At 40.3% G+C, this 19,324-nt stretch overlaps 1 protein-coding gene, 1 long non-coding RNA gene and 1 other non-coding gene across 6 annotated transcripts in view; 2 read left to right on the plus strand and 1 right to left on the minus strand.

Annotated features, from left to right (window-relative positions):
• Positions 1–11,967, plus strand: part of ACAD11 (acyl-CoA dehydrogenase family member 11) — a 103,704-nt gene extending 91,737 nt beyond the window's left edge. The window contains exons 18-22 of one of the 4 annotated variants that reach the window (XR_006385040.1): positions 4,980–5,096; positions 5,960–6,069; positions 6,956–7,073; positions 8,895–8,995; positions 11,943–11,967. Coding sequence is in view for 2 of the 4 variants with exons in the window: in XM_044252362.1 (XP_044108297.1) it covers positions 4,980–5,096; positions 5,960–6,069; positions 6,956–7,070 (342 nt within the window). In the remaining 2 variants the exon portion in view is untranslated. Of the gene's footprint in view, positions 1–4,979; positions 5,097–5,959; positions 6,070–6,955; positions 7,667–8,894; positions 9,181–11,920 lie in introns of those variants that run through there. The other 3 variants (XR_006385039.1, XM_044252362.1, XM_044252361.1) reach the window with 3 other exon arrangements.
• A 102-nt stretch (positions 11,968–12,069) lies between these two features.
• LOC122908940 overlaps positions 12,070–19,324 on the plus strand; it is a 31,656-nt gene continuing 24,401 nt past the window's right edge. The window contains exons 1-2 of the long non-coding RNA XR_006385041.1: positions 12,070–12,109; positions 17,305–17,470. This is a non-coding gene — a long non-coding RNA (uncharacterized LOC122908940). The remainder of the gene's footprint in view (positions 12,110–17,304; positions 17,471–19,324) is intronic.
• LOC122910966 lies at positions 12,155–12,261 on the minus strand. Its single transcript, XR_006385316.1, has one exon. It is a non-coding gene; the product is annotated as a U6 spliceosomal RNA (small nuclear RNA).

Here is a 19,324-nt window from a genome sequence, read left to right on the forward strand (position 1 = left end):
TTATTTCTGCTCTGATCTTTATTATCTCCTAACTTCCACTAACTTAGGTCTTCATTTGTTCTTTTCCTAGTTAATTTAGGTGTAAGATTAGATTGTTTGAGTTTTTTTTTTTTAAGATTTTATTTATTTATTTGACAGACAGAGATCGCAAGTAGGCAGAGAGGCAGGCAGAGAGAGAGGAGGAAGCAGGCTCCCTGCAGAGCAGAGAGCCCGATGTGGGGCTTGATCCCAGGACCCTGAGATCATGACCTGAGCTGAAGGCAGAGGCTTTAACCCACTGAGCCACCCAAGCGCCCCAGATTGTTTGAGACTATTCTTGTTTCTAGATCTGTATTACTATAAACTTTCTTCTTACAACTGCTTTTACTGCACTTCATAGACTGAATCATTGTGTTTTCATTTTGTCTCCATGTATTTTTTAATTTTCTCTTTGATATCCTTGTTAATTTATTGATTATTTAATAGCTTGTTGTTTAGCCTCCACATGTTTGTGTTTTTCCTTTTTTTTTTTTTCTTTTTTGGTTGTAATTGATTTCTAGTTTTATACCATTGTGGTTGGAAAAGATGCTTGATATGATTACAGTTTTCCTAAATCTGTTGAGGCTTATTTTGTGACCTAATGTGATCTATCCTGGAGAATGTTCCATTTGCACTGTGTATGTATATACAAAGAATGTATATTCTTTGTTTTTGGGTGGAATGTTCCCTGTATATGTTAAGTCCATTTAATCTAATGTGCCATTCAAAGACACTGTTTCTTTGTTGACTTTCTGCCCCAGTGATCTATCCATTGATGTAAGTGGATTGCTATAAAGATTTTATTTATTTGATAGAACATGAGAAAGAGAGCACGAGTCTGGGGTCAGGGGCAGAGGGAGAGGGAAAAGCACACTCCGCTGAGTGAGAGCCCAACCCATATTTTTATGAGTCGATTTCTGGAGTCTCTTCTGTTCCAAAGACCTATCATCTCTCCCTTTGCTAATACCACACAGTCTTCAAATCAGGTAGTGATCTGATTCCTCTTTCTTCTGTTTCAAATTGTTTTTGTTATTTTAGTTTCTTTGCATTTCACATAATTTTTAGGACAGGTATATATTTATATTTATATATTAGGACAGGTATATTTATATCCACAAAAATGTCCTGCTGGAATTCAGATTGGAATTACACTAAATCTGTAGAAGAATTTGAAGACAGCTGACATCTGTACTATTAGTCTAGCAGTCCACAAACACAGTGTTCCTCTATATTTAGACTTCCTTTTTTTTTTTTACCAATTTTATAATTTTTTAGCATTTGGATACTACACATGTTTTGTTAGATTTGTGCCTTTTAAAAATTCTCTTGTAAGTAGCATTTTTAAAATTTCAGTTTCCAACTGTTTAATGCTAGTATATAGACAAAAAATTGATGCTATGTGTTGATCTTGTATCCCATGATTTTCCTAAACTCTATTAGTTCTAGGAAGGTTGCTTTGTTTGGTAGAATCCTTAGGATTTTCTAACAATCACGTTGTCTGTGAGTAAGGATAGTTTTACCTCTCTTTTTTCCCCCAAACTGTATGCAATTTCTTTCTCTTGACTCACTATATCGGGTAGGACTTCCCTCAATGATGATAAATAGGAGTGGTTAGAGTAAACATCCTTGCTTTGTTCCCAGTGTTGGGGGAAAAGCACTTAGCCTTTTATCATTAAGCATGTTAACTATAGAATTTTTTAGATGCTCTACATTGGGTTGAATAAGTTCCTTTCTAGTCCTAGTTTGCTGAGAGTTTTTATTATGAATACATGCTGAATTTTGTCAAGTGCTATTCTGGATCAACTGACATGATCATGTACTTTCTCTTTTTCAGGCTAATATGGCATATTACAATAATTATTTTTCTTAGTAATTGATTTTTTAATATGAATGAACCTTGCATTCCTGAGATAAATCTTACTTGGTTGTGGTGTAACATTCTTTTTATATATTGCTGGACTTTATTTCCTCATAGGTTTTTGCATCTATATTGGTCTTGTTTATTCTTATCTGGTTTTGGATTAGGGCAATTCTGGCCTCATAAAATGAGTTGGCAAGTGTTTCCTCCATTTCTACTTTGTAGAAGAGATTGCATAGAATTGGTGTTATTTCTTCTTTAATTATTTAGTAACATTTACCAGTAATACTGTCTGGACCTGATCATTCTTATTTCAGGAGCTTTTAAACTATGAATTCAACTTCTTTAATATTGTAGAATACTCTATTTCACCTGCAGTGAGTTTTGGTAGTTTATGAATCTTGACAAATTGGTCCACTTCATTTAAGTTGTTAAATTTTGTGCTCTGCACACATGCCTGAATGTGTGGGTTCCAAGGCCCAGATCTGGAGTCAGGGAGCCTCCACTTAAGCTTCAGCTCCAGCCCCCCCCAATCCCCAATCCAGCTATTCCCAGAGAGTTCTGCATTGCAGTTTATAGGTGCCTATATAGATTAATAATGTCATTTCCAGTGACTTCTACTTCCAGAAAGATGAAACAGATGCACTTTCCCCCATTCCTTTTGCTGAATACAACTAAAAACCTGGGTACTAGCTATAAAACAAACACTGGAAGACTCTGATAGGTGAAAAGGAGGTGGGAGACTGGCTAAGCTAAAAGAACAAAATGGTAGTGAGTTCCCTGAGCTGGGTTTTTTGTTTGTTTGTTTGTTTGTCTATACATTCCAGACTTGGAGCTGAAAAAGTTAACAAACTGAAAATGCCTGTGAGCACAGACAAAAATTTTTGAAAAATACTTCCAACAGAAGTCTACCCTATTTAGCTGAAGGTTTGGGTAGGGGCAGCCTAGCGAAACAGAAAACTTTTAAAAGTCACGAATCAGGGCCCCTGGGTGGCTCAGTTGGTTGGGCAACTGCCTTCAGATCAGGTCATGATCCTGGTAGTCCCAGGATCAAGTCCCACATCAGGCCCTCTGCTCATCAGGAGCCGGCTTCTCCCTCTGCCCCTTGCCCCTTTCATGCTCATGCTCTCTCTCTCTCAAATAAATAAAATCTTTAAAAAAAAAAAAAGTCACGAATCACAAGGAAAGAGACCAAGAGAGGAAGGAAGGAGCAAAGAACTACAAAAACAATGAGAAAACAATGAGCAAAATGGCAATAAGAACATATCTATCAGTAACTATTTTAAATGTAAATGTGCTATTTAATCACATCATAGAGTGATGGAATGGATGAAAAAACCAAAACCAAAACAAAACAAATTAAAGACCGTTCAATGGGAAAAGGTTAATCTCTATAGTAAATGGTGGTGGAACAATTGGACATTCATAGGCAAAAAAAATTGAAACTTGTCCTAAACCTTACACCTCACACAAAATTCAACTCCAAGTAAACCATAGATCTAAATGTAAAAGGTAAAACTATATAACTTTTAGGGAAAAAAAATAGGAATGAGTCTTTGTGACAAGATTAAGCAAAATGTTCTTAAGACAAGCACCAGAAGCACAACTGATAAGAGAAAAAAAATGACAAATTAGACATCACTAAATTTAATTACATTTGTACTTTGAAAGTTACTCTTAAGAGAATGAAAATGAAACATACTTGGAGAAGATATTTGGAAATTGCCCATGTGACAGTTGACTTGTATCTTTAATAAAGAGCTCTTTAAACAGCAGTAGGAGAACAATCCAATTTAAAAAGTGGGGATATGACGTGAACAGATATCACCAAAGAGAATATATAGACAGAAAATAAGCCCATCAAGAGGTGATCAGCATCATTAGTCATAGGAAAATGCAAATTTAAACTACCATGAAATAGCTCTGCACTGTTAAAATGACTAATAAAATGACTCATCTCCTATCTTTTTTATGTTTCTGGCTTATATTTTAAAAAAAAAAATAGAATACCAAGTGCTAATGTTTCCCAGAGCAGCTGAAACTATTATATACTACTAGTGGGAATACAAAATGGTACAGTTGGTCTGGAAAACTGTTTGACAGTTTCTTATAAGCATTTACCAGATTATCTAGTAGTTCTGTTCCCTGCATTTGCTTTAAAAAATGAAAAGTATAGTCCTACAGAAACCTGTATGCACATGATTACAGAAGCTCTGTCAATAATCACCAAAAACTAGAAACAACCCAAATATCCTTCAGCGGGTGAATGGATAAATAAACTGGTACATCCTTACAATGGAATACTACTCAACGATAAAAAGGAATGGACAGTTGTTGGTACACAGAACAACTTGGTCCGTGACAATCAAAAGCATTATGCTGAGTGAAAGAAGCCAGTCTCTAAAGAAATACATACTACATGATTCCATTTACATGACATTCTGAGAAAGGCAAAATGATGGTTAGCTGATAAGTTACCATCAGTGGTTGCGAGAGTTTAGAGGTCGGGGAGGGTATGACTAAAAAGGGGCAGCAGCTCTAAAGAGGAGATGGAACTGCTCTGTACCTTGATTGTGGTTACAGCAATCTACACATGTGGTATGGTTCATACAACTGTTCATCAAAGGCAAAGGTCTTTGTTACTAAGTAACACAACAAAGAACTGCTGCACCTTCCCCACACTGACATTGTCCTGGGGATCATCTCAATTGTCTATAAACAAGTCCACCATCATATATATTTATCCGAGTTTCAATGAGACTATAAGATTAGCACTCAGGAGGGCCAGGGAGGAATGTTTTAGCAATAAGATGGTTGCTCAGTTCAGCCATCTTGACTTTAGACATCAAGATATCCAAAATAAATTATCTTTCTCAGCAAAGAAAATGTCTAGCGTTGTTAACTAAAGTCTGGCAGTGTTAACTTTCGCATTGCTCAAGTACATGGTTGGCTGCTACGTATCAAATAAAGGAACTCCACCATTAAACAACAAAGTAAGGCTTGGAAACAGTCGTTGGCCTAGAGTGTTTCACCAAGCTACAAGGTCGTGTTAGATGTGGACCTCATGCCAGCTTATCCAGTCCTCCTTTTTGCTGCCCTGCAGGAGGTTGTGGCTCACTGGATTGCTGAAAGCCGCATTGCCATTGAGAAGATACGTCTGTTGACCCTGAAAGCCGCCCACAGCATTGACACTCTGGGCAGCGCTGGCGCTAAGAAGGAGGTAAAGCCCCTTGGGCCACTGTCTGCCAAGCCTTCTTCAGTTTCTTTCACCCACTGGGCTTTTCAGGTTTTGAGGTGCCTTGATGGTACTAAGAATATTGGAAACAACTTCTGTGATTTTGGTTTCGAGATTATAAATATATGTCACTTGCTAGTTTTCCTTTCACTTGCCTGTTTTAGGGAATGAGAATATCTTCAGCATTCTTGAGATGCAGCACCAGGGAGTAGGGAAATCCAAGACTAAACAGATTCGGAATTATACCCAGTATGTCACTTTCTGGCAGGTGGTCTTGGGCAAAGTATCTGACCTTGTTGCCTGTGGCCTAGGGTTCTACTGAAGAGTGACCAAGGTGATACAGAGTGCACAGCACTTTGCTACCACATAGTATATGTATATACATGTATATACATGCATCTTCGTAAAAGATGCATCTCATCTGCTATCTTTTTATGTTTCTGGCTGATATGGAGTAAGAATGTAATTGTTTAATTCTAAAAACCAATAAAAATTGCTAAGAGAAAACTGATTAATAAAGGCTCTTGAATTATTTTAATGATCCCTAAGGTGATAAATGTGATTTATCAGCTGCCTTAAATCCTTTTGGAAACAAGGCAAGTCATAAGTAATAAAATGTGATTTGGAAGAGATATCTCTTTCCAGAATGTCTATATTGACGGAATTATGGCCATTAGCCTCATTACAATGAATCTCTTTGTTGGCTTCTATCAAAGATCCTGTTTCAGTGATGAATTCATGTGGGAAAGTTCCCTTGTCTCATTTCACAAAGAAAATACAGACTATATCAAATTCTGTCACATTGTGTACTAAGAAAGGAACATTCCTTTTTTATCTTGCTTATGTAGATAGCAATGATTAAAGTGGCTGCCCCTCGGACTGTCTGCAAAATTATTGACTGGGCGATCCAAGTGTGTGGAGGTGCGGGTGTTTCCCAGGATTACCCTCTGGCTAACATGTAAGTAGGTGTCACTTAGTAATCATCTACATTTGACAGGCTTGGAATGGAATGAAATTAAAAATCTATAGCTGCCTTGACCCTTATTGTTTCAGAAGAAAACAAAGATACTAAAAGTATAATTCAAGGCTAAATGAGGTAATATAGGTACCCAGTACCAATAAATAGTTGCTCTTATGATTACAGTTATCATTTTGCTCAATGATGTCAACTTCTCCCACATTGGGGTTCATGCACTAGTGAGGAAATGACATTGGGTCTTCACCCCGAAACCAGAATGATGTGACAGAAGCACAGATGGCACAGGGCACCCAGACCCAGGCTTGGGTATGTCCTTAGGACTGTTTGCCCCCTCCACAGGGATGCCTCAGGCCAGTGACCTTCTAATGTCCAGATTCTGGTTGCTGGGAGTCAAGGAACACTCTCCAGTGCCTCACTACAAGGTCCCCCTGCCACCTTCTCTCCCACACTGGAGACAAGAGTCTCGTGCCCCACCAGTTTTTCCCATCCATTTTTAACCATAAGAACTAAATATATAGTACTACATATTTACAGTATGTAAGTATTACATATTTATACTTCACTCCATGTGGCTTATCTAAGATATCTCTTAGTTCTAGCAACTTCTAGAACCCTAAAGCAAACCAAGACTGAGATTAAGCCCACTGCACTGGGCCATTTAAGATTCTTCTCCCCAAAGTGAGAACTTTCTATGGCATTTCATACACTCTTAGGCTTACTTTCCTTGGTTCTCTTTGTGCTCTTTTTATTGTCTTGGCGAGAGTTCAAAAATGAATAGTCTTGGCTTAGAGTCAGTGACTGATGTTGAAGTATGATGTTCCTGGTCAATAACTCCTGCCTTTCCTGCTCCTTTTGTTTGTTCCAGGTATGCCCTAACGCGAACCCTGCGCTTAGCAGACGGACCCGATGAAGTCCACCTCTCAGCAATCGCAGCGATGGAGCTGCGGGACCAAGCTGGAGGCATTAGGTCCAAGGTGTAGCAGGTGGTGGTGTCTCGCCTTCACACACACTTCACAGGCTCTGGCATTTGTACCTCGTTGTTGTCTCATGCCAGTTTGCACACAGGATTAATTACTCGTTTTCAGTAAAGATTTAAGCATCTGTTTTGATCATTGGATTTTATAATTTCAAGGGTCACAAAGGTTTAAGTTAAATAAGAAATTCTATAGCTGCCGTCGTTCAGTCTATTACCTATGTGGTTAGCCTTTATTTTTAAAACATTCGACTTGTAAAGAAATAAGTAAACTGGAGAGCTGAAACATAGACATAAAAATATTTTGACTTTTTGAGTCCCATTTAAGTTCCATTTAAGTAAATGTTCAAGGAATCATTGCTCTGTAAAAAATACAATGGGATTTTTTTTAAAACACTGGTTTTAGAGGGTGGTTTAACACTTTGTAGTACCGCAGTGTTTGCACTGTGGTAGGGACCGACTTAGTAATTTTAGAATTTATATAAGCCTCTTCATAATTCAACAGAAAGCGTGTATGCATAAAATCTGAACGCAGGGGCACCTGGGTGGCTCAGTGGGTTAAGGCCTCTGCCTCCGGCTCGGGTCATGATCCCAGGGTACTGGGATCGAGCCCCGCATCGGGCTGTCTTCTCAGCGGGGAGCCTGCTTCTCTCTCTCTCTGCCTGCCTTTCTGCCTACTTGTGATCTCTCTCTCTGTCAAATGAATAAATAAAATCTTAAAAAAAAAGAATTAAAAAATTAAAAAAAATCTGAACGCAGCTTAAAGTTTACTAGAAAACATGGCATATTACGAGAAAACATAATTAAGAAAGTTTTAAGTTATGTATAATGTGTTGACGAGAACAGTGGGTAGTTTAAACCATAAGAAAGTTATTTGGTTTTGAGAAGAGTTTACCAGCCATCTGTTCTGAATGCCATCCCGTTAATATCAACACCCTAAACAAACATCCTGTGGCTCTTTAAATCAGTGTTGCCAATACAGCGGCCACTGGCCACATGTGACTCTTGAGCACTTTAATTGTGCTGAGTGCAGCTGAGGAACTTTTGATTGTTTAAAATTTTAAATAAATATCTATTCTTAACTCAGTTACTGGAAAACTTTTAAGTATGCTAGCAATAATTTGGGTATGTGAATTGACCTTTTCAAATGTAAATGTCATGAAATCTAAATATGGAGCAAGTGTTTTGGCTGAAAATTTAACATCCAAATTAAGACACAATGTAAGTGTAAAATATGTACCAAATTTGGAACACTTAGTGTGAGAAAAAGGTAAAATATCTCTTTAATACTTTTTAAGTAGTGATTTTATATCTAAAATGCAGATATAAGGCATACCTTGTTTTATTGTGCTTCACTTTTTGCACTTCTTCCAAATCAAACGTTTGCAGCAACTCTGCGTCGGGCAGGTCAGCACCATTTTTCCAACAGCATTTGCTCACTTTGTCTGTTTGTCAAATTTTGGTAATTCTTGCAATATTTCAGACTTGTTCATTATTATTATATTTGAACTGCTGCAATCTCATGATGAAACTTAAACAGATGAGGAGGTGCTTCTTATAGATGAGCACAGAAAGTCTTGCTTGAGGTAGAATCAACTCCTGGGGAAGATGCTGTGAAGACTGTTGAAATGACAAAGATTTAGAATATGACATAAACTTAGTTGATAAAGCAGTGGCAGGATTTCAGAGGTTTGACTCCAGTTTTGAAAGAAATTCTACTGTGGGTAAAATGCTATCAAATAGCATCACATGCTACAGAGAAAAAGTTAATGAGGAAAAGAGTCAATTCCTACAGGAAATTTCATTGTCTTGTTTTTAAAAATTGCCCCAGCCATGCCAGGCTTCAGCCGCCACCACCTTGGTGATTGAGCAGCCATCAACATCGAGGCAAGACCCTCTACCAGCAAAAAGATTGACTCACTGAAAGTGCAGGTGATGGTTAACATATTTTCTTTCTCTAACGCATTTTTTAAAGATTTTATTTTTAGGGGTGCCTGGGTGGCTCGGTCAGTTAAGCATCTGCCTTTAGCTCAGGACATAATCTCAGCATCCTAGTATTAAGCCCCTTGTCAGGCTCCCTGCTAAGTGGAGAGTCTGCTTCTCCTTCTCACTCTCCTTCTGTGCTCACTCTCTCTCAAATAAAATCCTTTTTAAATTTATAATTCTAAATTTAAAAAGGATTTTATGTTTAAGTAATCTCTACACCCAACATGGGGCTCAAACTCTCAACCCTGAGATAAAGAGTCACATACTCTATTGATTAAGCCAACCAGGTGCCCCTAAAATATTGTTAATTAAGGTGTGTACACTGGTTTTTTTTTTAGACAATACTGTTGCACACTTAGTAGAGTGTAGTGTAAATACTACTTTTATATGCACTGGGAAACCAGGAAGTTCATTTGACTTGCTTTATTGCCACATTTGCTTTATTGTGGTGGTCTGGAACCAATCCTGCAGCATCTTTGAGGTATGCCTGTACTCAGTTAAAATATATCATTAAAATTATTTTCTCCTGTTTCTTGTTACATTCTGGTGTGCATGCCACTGAACTATTAACTGGTAAAATTTTAAATGTTCCAAGCATAAGTATTTTTATTTCTAAAAACTTTAAAATTCTCTTCTATTAGTGTCCACATCAGATACATTTACTGATGTCCAGAGATTATTTAAATGTCTTCCTGGAGTGGAGAGCAGGCAAAGAGAAACCTGGCTTCTGATTCCTGTGTGCCACATGGGCCTCCTAAACATTTGCCTTTGAGCTTTAACCTCTCTGCCCCTCATTTTTCTTTCTGTACCCTGGGATTAACTGTTAAATCTAGAGGACCCTTACCTATGGAGGGTTTATTGTGACAATCACTGAAGCCATGTAGAAGCACTCATATATTTCTGAACCACAGTATTTTATAAGGCATCTTCATCTGAAGCAGATAAAATATTAAAACCCGAGCTATCAAACCTAATTTCTAGTTTTAAAAGTTGTGACTTAGAAGAAATCAAGATTATTTCTGAACAATTAAAATTAAAGATTATATCCAGTACTTACAATTTTGTAATATTTTTTCCTGTGCCTTTTGAGGAAAACTGGCTAAACTGCTGGTTGACTTCAGTTCATCTATTTTTATCTATGACTGCCCTACACACAACCATCTCTAAGGCAAGTCACTTCATGTGGCCCATAATCACTTCTCTCTCCTACCTTTCATTTATGTAAATACAACATTATAAAGAGTGGTAAGGGTTGTTTTGAAAAGAAAATTTCAGTCTCTGTAGAGTGAAAAGATCAAGGGATGCTTTGCCTCGACCGTGGTGAATGAATGGATTGACTCTAAGTGTGGGAGCTCAGAGCCATTTCTAGGATCTCCTCAGGCTGTCCCTGGGAGTCACTGTGCAGCAGTACACCCCTGACGGCCAGCCAGGTTTGGCATGCTCCCTGGTTCCAAAAGGACAAGTTGCCCTGTATAGTAACCACCCAGCAGGAGGGCAGAAGAAGGAGAGCTTACAGGCAGTGCTTTACCCAGCAAGACCTCTCCAAGATTTGCACGTGGTCAGCAGCAGGGAGGAAGGGCCTCATGACAGTCGGACAGGAAAGTTCCCGTGAGGCTCCCTACAAAAGTGGTGTTGGAAGTTATGGCAGTGCTTGTCCTGGAGTGTAACTGGTTAAGGATCTCTTTGATAGTTGATATTTTAACCTTAGAAACATACAGCAGAAAGTATGATCATGAAGGACTGGATTTCCTCATTAGTCTGTGATTATTTACAGAGGTTTTCCCCAGGTCTGTATCACCCCAGCTCTTCCCACAGCTATGGTCTACTTACATGCCCTAGGCATGCCCACCTTTTGTCCAGGAGAACTAGAGTGGGTGAAAAGCAGCAGAGTCCATAGCAGCATTAAGTATTTTATGATTTTTTCAATTATTTTTATTTCAAGTTTTTATTTAAATTCTAATTAGTAAAAAATTTTTTAAAAATCTAGTTAACATATAGTGTAATACAGGTTTCAGGAGTAGAATGTAATGATTCATCACTTACATATAACACCCAATGCTCATCAGAAGTATCCTCCTTAATGCCCATCTAGCCCAGCCCCTACCCACATTCCTCCATCACCTTCAGTTTGTTCTCTATCCTAAAGAGTCTCCTATGGTTTACTGTCCTCTTTTTTCCCCCATCCCATATGTTCATCTGTGTTGTTTCTTAAATTCTACGTGAGTGAGATCATATGGTATTTGTCTTTCTCTAACTTACTTCTCTTAGCATAATACTCTATAGATCCCTCTATGTTGATGCAAATGGTAAGATTTCATTCTTTTTGATGGCTGAGTAGCATTACATCATGTATACACCACTTCTTTATGCATTCATCAGTCAGTGGACATTTGGGCTCTTTCCATATTTGGCTATTATAGATAATGCTGCTATAAATATCGGGGTGTGTGTGCCCCTTCAAATCTGTATTTTTGTATCCTTTGGATAAGTACCTAGTGGTGTGATTGCTGGGTCGTAGAGTAGCTGTATTTCCAACTTCTTGAGGAACCTCCATACTGTCTTCCAGAGTGCCTGCACCAGTTTACATTCCCACCAACAGTGCAAGAGGGCTCCCCTTTCTCCCCTTTCACCTGTTGTTTCCAGACTTGTTAATTTGAGCCATTCTCACTGGTGTGAGGAGGTATCTCACTGTGGTTTTGATTTGTATTTCCCTGATGATGAATGACAAGCATCTTTTCATGTGTCAGTTAGCCATGTGTCTTCTTTGGAAAAATGTCTGTTCACGTCTTCTGCCTGTTTCTTAACTGGATAATTTTTGGGTGTTGAATTTGGTAAGTCTTTTTTTTTTTTTTTTTTTTTTTTTTTTTAAAGATTTTATTTATTTATTTGAGAGAGAGAGACAGTGAGAGAGAGCACGGGCAAGGAGAAGGTGAGAGAGCGAAGCAGACTCCCCATGGAGCTGGGAGCCTGATGCGGGACTCGATCCCGGGACTCCAGGATCACGCCCTGAGCCGAAGGCAGTCGTCCAACCAACTGAGCCATCCAGGCGTCCCGAATTTGGTAAGTCTTTATAGCTTTTGGATACTTGCCTTTTTTTTTTTTTCTTTAAATATGAAAGACTTCACAAATTTGTGTGTCATCCTTGCACAGGGGCTATGCTAATTTACTCTGTATTGTTTCAATTTTAGTATATGTGCTGCCAAAGCAAGCACTCAGATACTTACCCTTTATCCAATATGTCATCTGCAAATATCTTCTCCTATTCCATAGATTGTCTTTTAGTTTTGTTGTTTCCTTCACTGTGCAGAAGTTTCTTATCCTGATGAAGTCCCAATAGTTCATTTTTGCTTTTGTTCCCCTTGCCTCTGGAGAGATGTCTAGTTAAGAAGCTGCTATGGCCGAGATCGAAGAGATTACTGCCTGTGTTCTCTTCTAGGATTTTGAAGGTTTCCTGTCTCAAATTTAGTCATTTCAACCATTTTGAATTTAATGTTGTGTATGGTATAAGCAAGTGGTCCAGTTTTGTTCTTCTCCATGTTGCTGTCCAGTTTTCCCAACACCATTTGTTGAAGAGACTGTCCTTTTTCCATTGGATATTCCTTGCTGCTTTGCTGAAGATTGTCTGTAGAGTTATGGGTCCATTTTTGGGTTTTCTATTCTGTTCTACTGATGTATGTATCTGTTTTTGTGCCAGATTTTTGTTTTGTATGTATCTGTCTTGATGATTACACCTTTGTAATAGAGCTTGAAGTCTGGGACTGTGATGCCACAAGCTTTACTTTTCTTTTTCAAGATAGCTTTGGCTATTTGGGTTATTTTGTGGTTCCATACAAATTTTAGGTTTGTTCTGGCTCTTTGAGAAATGCTGGTGGTATTTTGGTAGGGATTGTATTAAATATCTAAATTGCCTTGAGTAAGCACTTAAGCATTTTTCTTAAAGATTTCATTTATTTATTTGAGAGAGAGAGAGCACGAGCAGGGAGAGGGCAGAGGGAGAGGGAGAAGCAGGCTCCCCACTAAGCAGGGAGCCCAATGTAGGAGTCTATCCCAGGGCACTGAGATCATGACCTGAGCCTAAGGCAGACACTTAACCAACTGAGCCACCCAGGCACCCCAATATTTAAAAGTATTTTAATAGAAAAGTTGCATAAGGCTTACAAAAAGAAAAAAAAAAATTCTCATCCTTTCATGAATAAGCTACAACCAATTCTGAGAAGTTCAGAAGGAAGGCACTTTTTACCCAGGCTTCTGAAGGGATTTAAATTGGTAAAGGATATTATAAGGTAAAATGTATTTAAGAAAATGTCTGCTATGGACAAATGTCCTCTTTCAATGAAGGCCAGGTAGCCTGGGCCAGTCTTCTCTCTTTCACAGGCATTTGATGATCCCTCCCCAAGGAGCAGAGAACAGGGGGTGCAGACCAGTCAGTGGGCCTCCTGTTAGCACTTTGGGCCAGTGTTTGTCTGTTGCAAGTCTTTTCCATCATTTCTTTTTGCCTGAATCACCACGGTTGTCTGGGCTTCTAGATTGTTCTCACAGCAGTCAGCATGACGCTCTCAAAATGTTTCAGTGGTTTTGCATCTCAGTTAGAATAAAATCCAGAGTCCTTGTTATGGCCAATGAGGTTCCATCTGCGCTTGTCCCCTGACACCATCTGAGCTCATCCCCCTGGCTCCTTCCCTCCATTCTGCCTTCCTGTCTGCTAGAAGGAACCCCGGGCAGGCCTCTGAGGCTTGGTTCTGTCCTGTTTTCTCTGCTTAGAAAGATCTAACCTGAGATTTCCAGAAGTCTGCTCACAAGTCCCCTTAGCAAAAGCTCCTTTCTTGAGCACTTGCTCTAAATCAGCTCCACATACTTTTGTCATTCTCCACCTCTGTATCTGCCATTCTCTCCTCTCAGTACTTAACACCTGACATATTTTGTATCTACATATTTGTGGTCTACTTACTACTTTGTAAACACCACTTCTCCCCTGCTGTAGTCACTTATTTCACCTATTTTGTGTACTAGGGGTTCCCCTCAGTCCTCAGAACAATGCCTGGCCTCCAATAAGCACTCAAAAAAAGATTGAATGAATGAATGGGCATGGATGATCCCTGAACTGCAGTCGGTGAGAGGGCAAAGCATTTCTTTATAGGCCTGCACACAGATCAGAGCAGAAGCTAAAGCTCCGGCACACGAATACAGACCTAGAATGGGTTACAGGTCGCTGGAGAGGACATGGGTGCCCCAGCAGTGGGAGGTGCACAGCAGTTGGCCAAATCAGGTGATGAAATGTTGAGTGAGTATTTAATAATCCAGAGGAATGCACACACTTTTCAAACTTTCCTGCGTTCCAATCCAATCTAATCAGCCAGAGTGTTGTGACCAGCTCTTGGTACAAAGGGAGGTCAGGACTCCAAAGAAAAATAAAACCAGTATTGGTGATTGCTAGACTTTCCAAGTTTCCAAATAAACAGGATCTGGGAAATGTCCTCACTTAATTCAGGGCAAAGAGCATTTAGGGTTTGTGACCCCGCCTCAGTATTTTTCTTTCTTTTTTCAGTATCTCTCCTTACCCGTTTGTCATGAAGAAAATCCACACACATTCTAGTGTAAGTGTGTGGTGTGATAAGCTCTGTGAAACAAGGGCTTTTCTCTGCCTTATCTTCACTGAAAAGATGTGAACAAAGGGTGATTATCCTGGAGTGCTGCCTCTCCCTCAGAATAGTACTTGAGCAGCAATCCTTCCCTCCTGGGGCTGATCGCTGCCACCCCCGCCCCCAAGACTCCTGTTTCACTTTTTGAAAACAGATGGAGGTGGAGATTGCAGATACCTCTTTCCCCCAACACCTTACCTCTGACTTCAGTTTCTACCATTCTTTTTCCTTACCCAATCAACCACATTGGTTTTCTGCTGTTTCCCCAGTATCCCAGATTTTTTTTTCCTTGAATTAGAAACATTTGTTTCTTATTGGGGCACCTGGGTGGCTCAATGGGTTAAAGCCTCTGCCTTCGGCTCGGGTCATGATCCCGGGGTCCTGGGATCGAGTCCCGCATTGGGCTCTCTGCTCAGTAGGGAGCCTGCTTCCTCCTCTCTCTCTCTCAGCCTAACTCTCTGCCTACTTGTGATCTCTGTCAAATAAGTAAATAAAATCTTAAAAAAAAAAAAAGAAATATTTGTTTCTTATTAAAATAGGGTCTTCTCGTGAGGATAGAATGTGCAAGAGAGGCTTGCTGGATTTTCTCATCCCAGCAGGCTGTGGCTGACCATTCAAAACTTTTCTCCCTATGTAGGAGGGAAAGTTCTCCACCTACTCCTGGGAAGTAAGACTACTCTAATTTTACATTTTACTTTTGATTATTTGCATGCATTAAGAAAAAAATAAAAATAAAACATTAACAGTCTATCTGTCTCTGGCTACATATGCCCAGTCCAGTTGTGGGCCTCAAGTCCCCATCCCTATGTGCTGGCCAGTATTAGATGGTACCCTAGAAATAAGGTGTTCCTGGCTAGGGATAAAAGAAGGCTCTAGCTCCCAGTCATCTGGTTGAAAACATGCATAGTGCCTTCAATGAGAATTTGAGATTCCCTCTTTAGCAAGGAATACTCTGGGTATAGTAGGGCAGCCCCCTGGCCACAGGTGGCATCTGGTCTAGAAGCTACTTACTCCATTTCCTAATCCTCTTTGAGATTCCTTAAGCTGACAAGAATGAATGCAAATTCCAGAATGACACACCAACCTTTACAAGGTTGAAGAAATCAAGGCAACAGTCTCCCCAACTCCATGCACAGAACTCTGACCCCACCATCCCCCTCATTTTACACATCAGGACCACCTACTCCTGCCTACACTTCTCCTCAGTGGCAGCTTCCAGCATGCAGAAGCCCTGAGCAGCCTTCACCCTCACAAGTTAGGAATGGCCTGATTAAGGAACTTTATACATACTTCAAGTCCAAGGTCCTACCTCAACCTCTTTGCACTTGCTTTTCCATTTGCCATAGAAAGCTCTTCCCCACCCCATATTCTCAAGTCTTGCTCCTTCCTGAAAATGTGACATCCTAGGTTTTCCTTCTATGATCATCCCACCTAAATTTCTATGCCCTTCCAATTTGCTCTCTCTCTCCTTTCCTCCTCCCTGGTTTGGTTTTCTTCTTACAGCTGTCACCATGTAACATACTATATGTCTTTCTTTTTTCATTTGGCTTATTGTCCCCTTTTCTCTCACTAAAAAGTATGCTTCAGCAGAGAGATTTTTGTTTTGCTTACTGATCTACCCTTAGTATGTAAGACAATGCTTGAAGTATGCACAATAGATCTTCAATGAACATTTGTTGAATGCATGGACTTCTTCAGCTGCAGGAGAGCAGGGATCCCAGCAAAGTTGTTTAACCTCTATATCAGAAGTGTGATAGCACAGGCTCCTGTTTGCTTACTGGTTGTACAGATGCCTAAAAGAGCTAAAGCTAAGTTTCTCAACCCTAGCTGAGTGTCAGAATCCCCTGAGGAGCTTGATAGAGACTCAAGCTGCCCCAGCGACTCTGTGACTTCAGTGGTAACAAGGTATGCCACGGATTTTTGTGAAACAAGGGTCGAGGGTAGAGACTCACTTCCTGATGAGGTCTGTTAGGGTGTTTGGCTATAAACACCAGGAAGACTGGCTAACATGAGCAAACAGGAATCGGTTAGGTGGCTGTGGGCATCTGAGGATCTCCCTGAGATGCACACGGGTAGGAGGAGCAACCCCTACCGTGGCTTACCTTCCTCCAGCCTGCCCATCGTTTCTCTGTCCTTGCCGCACGTGCTTGGGCTCCAAGCAGCATTTGGTTGTCCAAACTCAGGTAACACTTCTACCTCCAGCCTGTCCTCTAAAAGTAAGAGGGAAGGGAAACATAAGTCAAGCCACATGTGTGATTTTAAATTTTCTGATGCCACATTAAAAAAAGTAAAAAGCAACATGTGGAGTTAATTTTAACAATATATTTTATTTAACCTAATATATCCACATATTACCATTTCAACATGTAATCAACAAAAAATTATCAAGATATTTTATGCTTTTCCCCCCACAATCTCTATAGTATGTTTTATACTATGACACATCTCAACTGGGAGGCTAAATTTTCATTGGCAGTATATGAACTATAAAAAGTTAACTGTAAGTTTCAAAAAGTTCACAGTTGAAAGAGTATTTTCATATATTCAAATTGCTCCAAACATACTTAAATTTTTTCAAAAAACTGAATTGAGCATCAGTTTTTAAATTTAAATCAGTCAGAGGGAGACCCAAGATGGTGGCATAGGAAGATCCTGAACTCACCTCCTCACATGGACACACCAAATCTACAGCCACATATGGATCATCTCCCTCTGAAAAAGATCTGCAAAAATAGATGAACTGCTCTCTACAACAAAGGATAGAAGGACCACATCAAGATGGGTAAGAGAAGCAGAAACATGGTTGCCAAAAACAACAATACACAACCCCCCCTGCCCAGTGTGGTGGACCACAAGATGGTGGGATCTCACCAGAGAGGCACTTCTCCTGGAGGAGAGGAGTGAGTGGTTGGTGCCCCACATTGGGCACCCCAGAAAGGTAAGTCCCAGAACATCTGAGTTGGAAAGCCAATGAGCCTGACTTCTTGGGGTCCCAAAGTGCTAGTGGAAACAGATTCCTCTCTTAGAGGGCTCACATGCAGTTTCACTCACTCTAGACCCAGTGGGGGGAAAAAATAGTTTTAAAGCACCTAGACTGCATGTGAGGGAGCTTCATTTGCTAATGTGGGGGGCACTGGCTCAAGGAGCAGGAGACAGTTGAGACTCTGTCCAGAGACAGAAGCACTAGTGGACAGCACTGTTGCCCTCTCCATATAGCCTACTAGCTCAGGCACATGAACTGGATACACCCTCTCACAAGGATGGGCAGGGGGAGTGGTCCTGGCATTGCTGACTCCAGAGAGTGCCAGCAGTTGCAATGGACTCCCACTCCATGGCTTGGGCTAGTGTGTGTGAACGGTCAGGTTATTCTCCCACTCCCAGCCTAAAGCTGGCACAAATGTACAGACAAGCCACTCTCCCGCTACACTGCTGAAATGCAGACTGACACACAGTATTTCCCCTCTGCCTTTCTGTAGCCAGCAAGTATGACCCACCCCCTACATTCTCTAGCTGGCTTGCTAAAGCCCGCATGCTTATGAAAGTCATAGAAGGGGATTCCCCTTGATTGCTTGACCCTGGTGGCTGAGAGGTGGCCTGGTGGCCAGAACTCCACAGGACTATTACAATTGGAAAGACAGTTGTTGGCAGTCCATGACCCCCAGGGTACTGCACAGACAGCAAACAGAAACACAACTCCAGTCTTCCTATAAAAAAAGGACAGGGACAAGCTGAAGGATTCCCATACATCTAGAGGCTAAGAAGGCACTCCCAGGGACACACCATCCTTGTGCAACCCTCAGCCTTGCTACAGCATGGTGAGAATCCTCAGGAGATTATACACTTGTCTGAAGCCTCAGTTTTTTGCAACTGTCACCCTAGAGATACCTCTGGATCTCTTAGTCTGGAGGTGAACGGGAATTACAATTGCCCCACAAGACTGCACATATTTGTATATCTTAAAAGCTGCTGCCTGAGGTCTGGCTTCCAATCAGCCTAAACTAGGTGCTAAGATTTCTTTTCTTGGATCATTGACAGGTCTTGGTATACTCTCAATAATAGCGACATATCAAGAATAAATCAGGTGGTTTAGACAATTACATAGGTTCAAGAGATAATCAGGAGGTTGAACAATGTTGAACAAGAAGGATCATCATCACACAAGGGCACTCCTTCAAGACTGAGAGAAGTAGCTGTTTTGACTAATACAAAGAAACAAACACAGAGAATCAAATAAAATGAGGAAACAGATATGTTTCAAAGAAAAAAAAAAGACAAAAATCTCAGAAAAAGGGGCACTGGGTGGCTCAGTGGGTTAAGCCTCTGCCTTTGGCTCAGGTCATGATCTCAGATCCTGGGATCAAGCCCCGCATCAGGTTCTTTGCTCAGCGGGGAGCCTGCTTCCCCTCTCTGTCTGCCTGCCTCTCTGCCTACTTGTGATCTCTCCCTCCCTCTCTCTCTTTCTCTGTCAAGTAAATAAATAAAATCTTAAAAAAAAAAAATCTCAGAAAAAGACCTTAATAATATGGAGATAAATGATCTACCTAAAAAGAATTCAAAGTAAAGGTCATACAGATGCCACCCAACTCAGAAGAATGGAAGAACACAAATGAGAACTTCAACAAAGAGATGGAACATG

This window comes from Neovison vison, chromosome 6 (genome assembly GCF_020171115.1).
Source record: "Neovison vison isolate M4711 chromosome 6, ASM_NN_V1, whole genome shotgun sequence".
In the NCBI taxonomy this organism is placed as follows: domain Eukaryota; kingdom Metazoa; phylum Chordata; class Mammalia; order Carnivora; family Mustelidae; genus Neogale; species Neogale vison.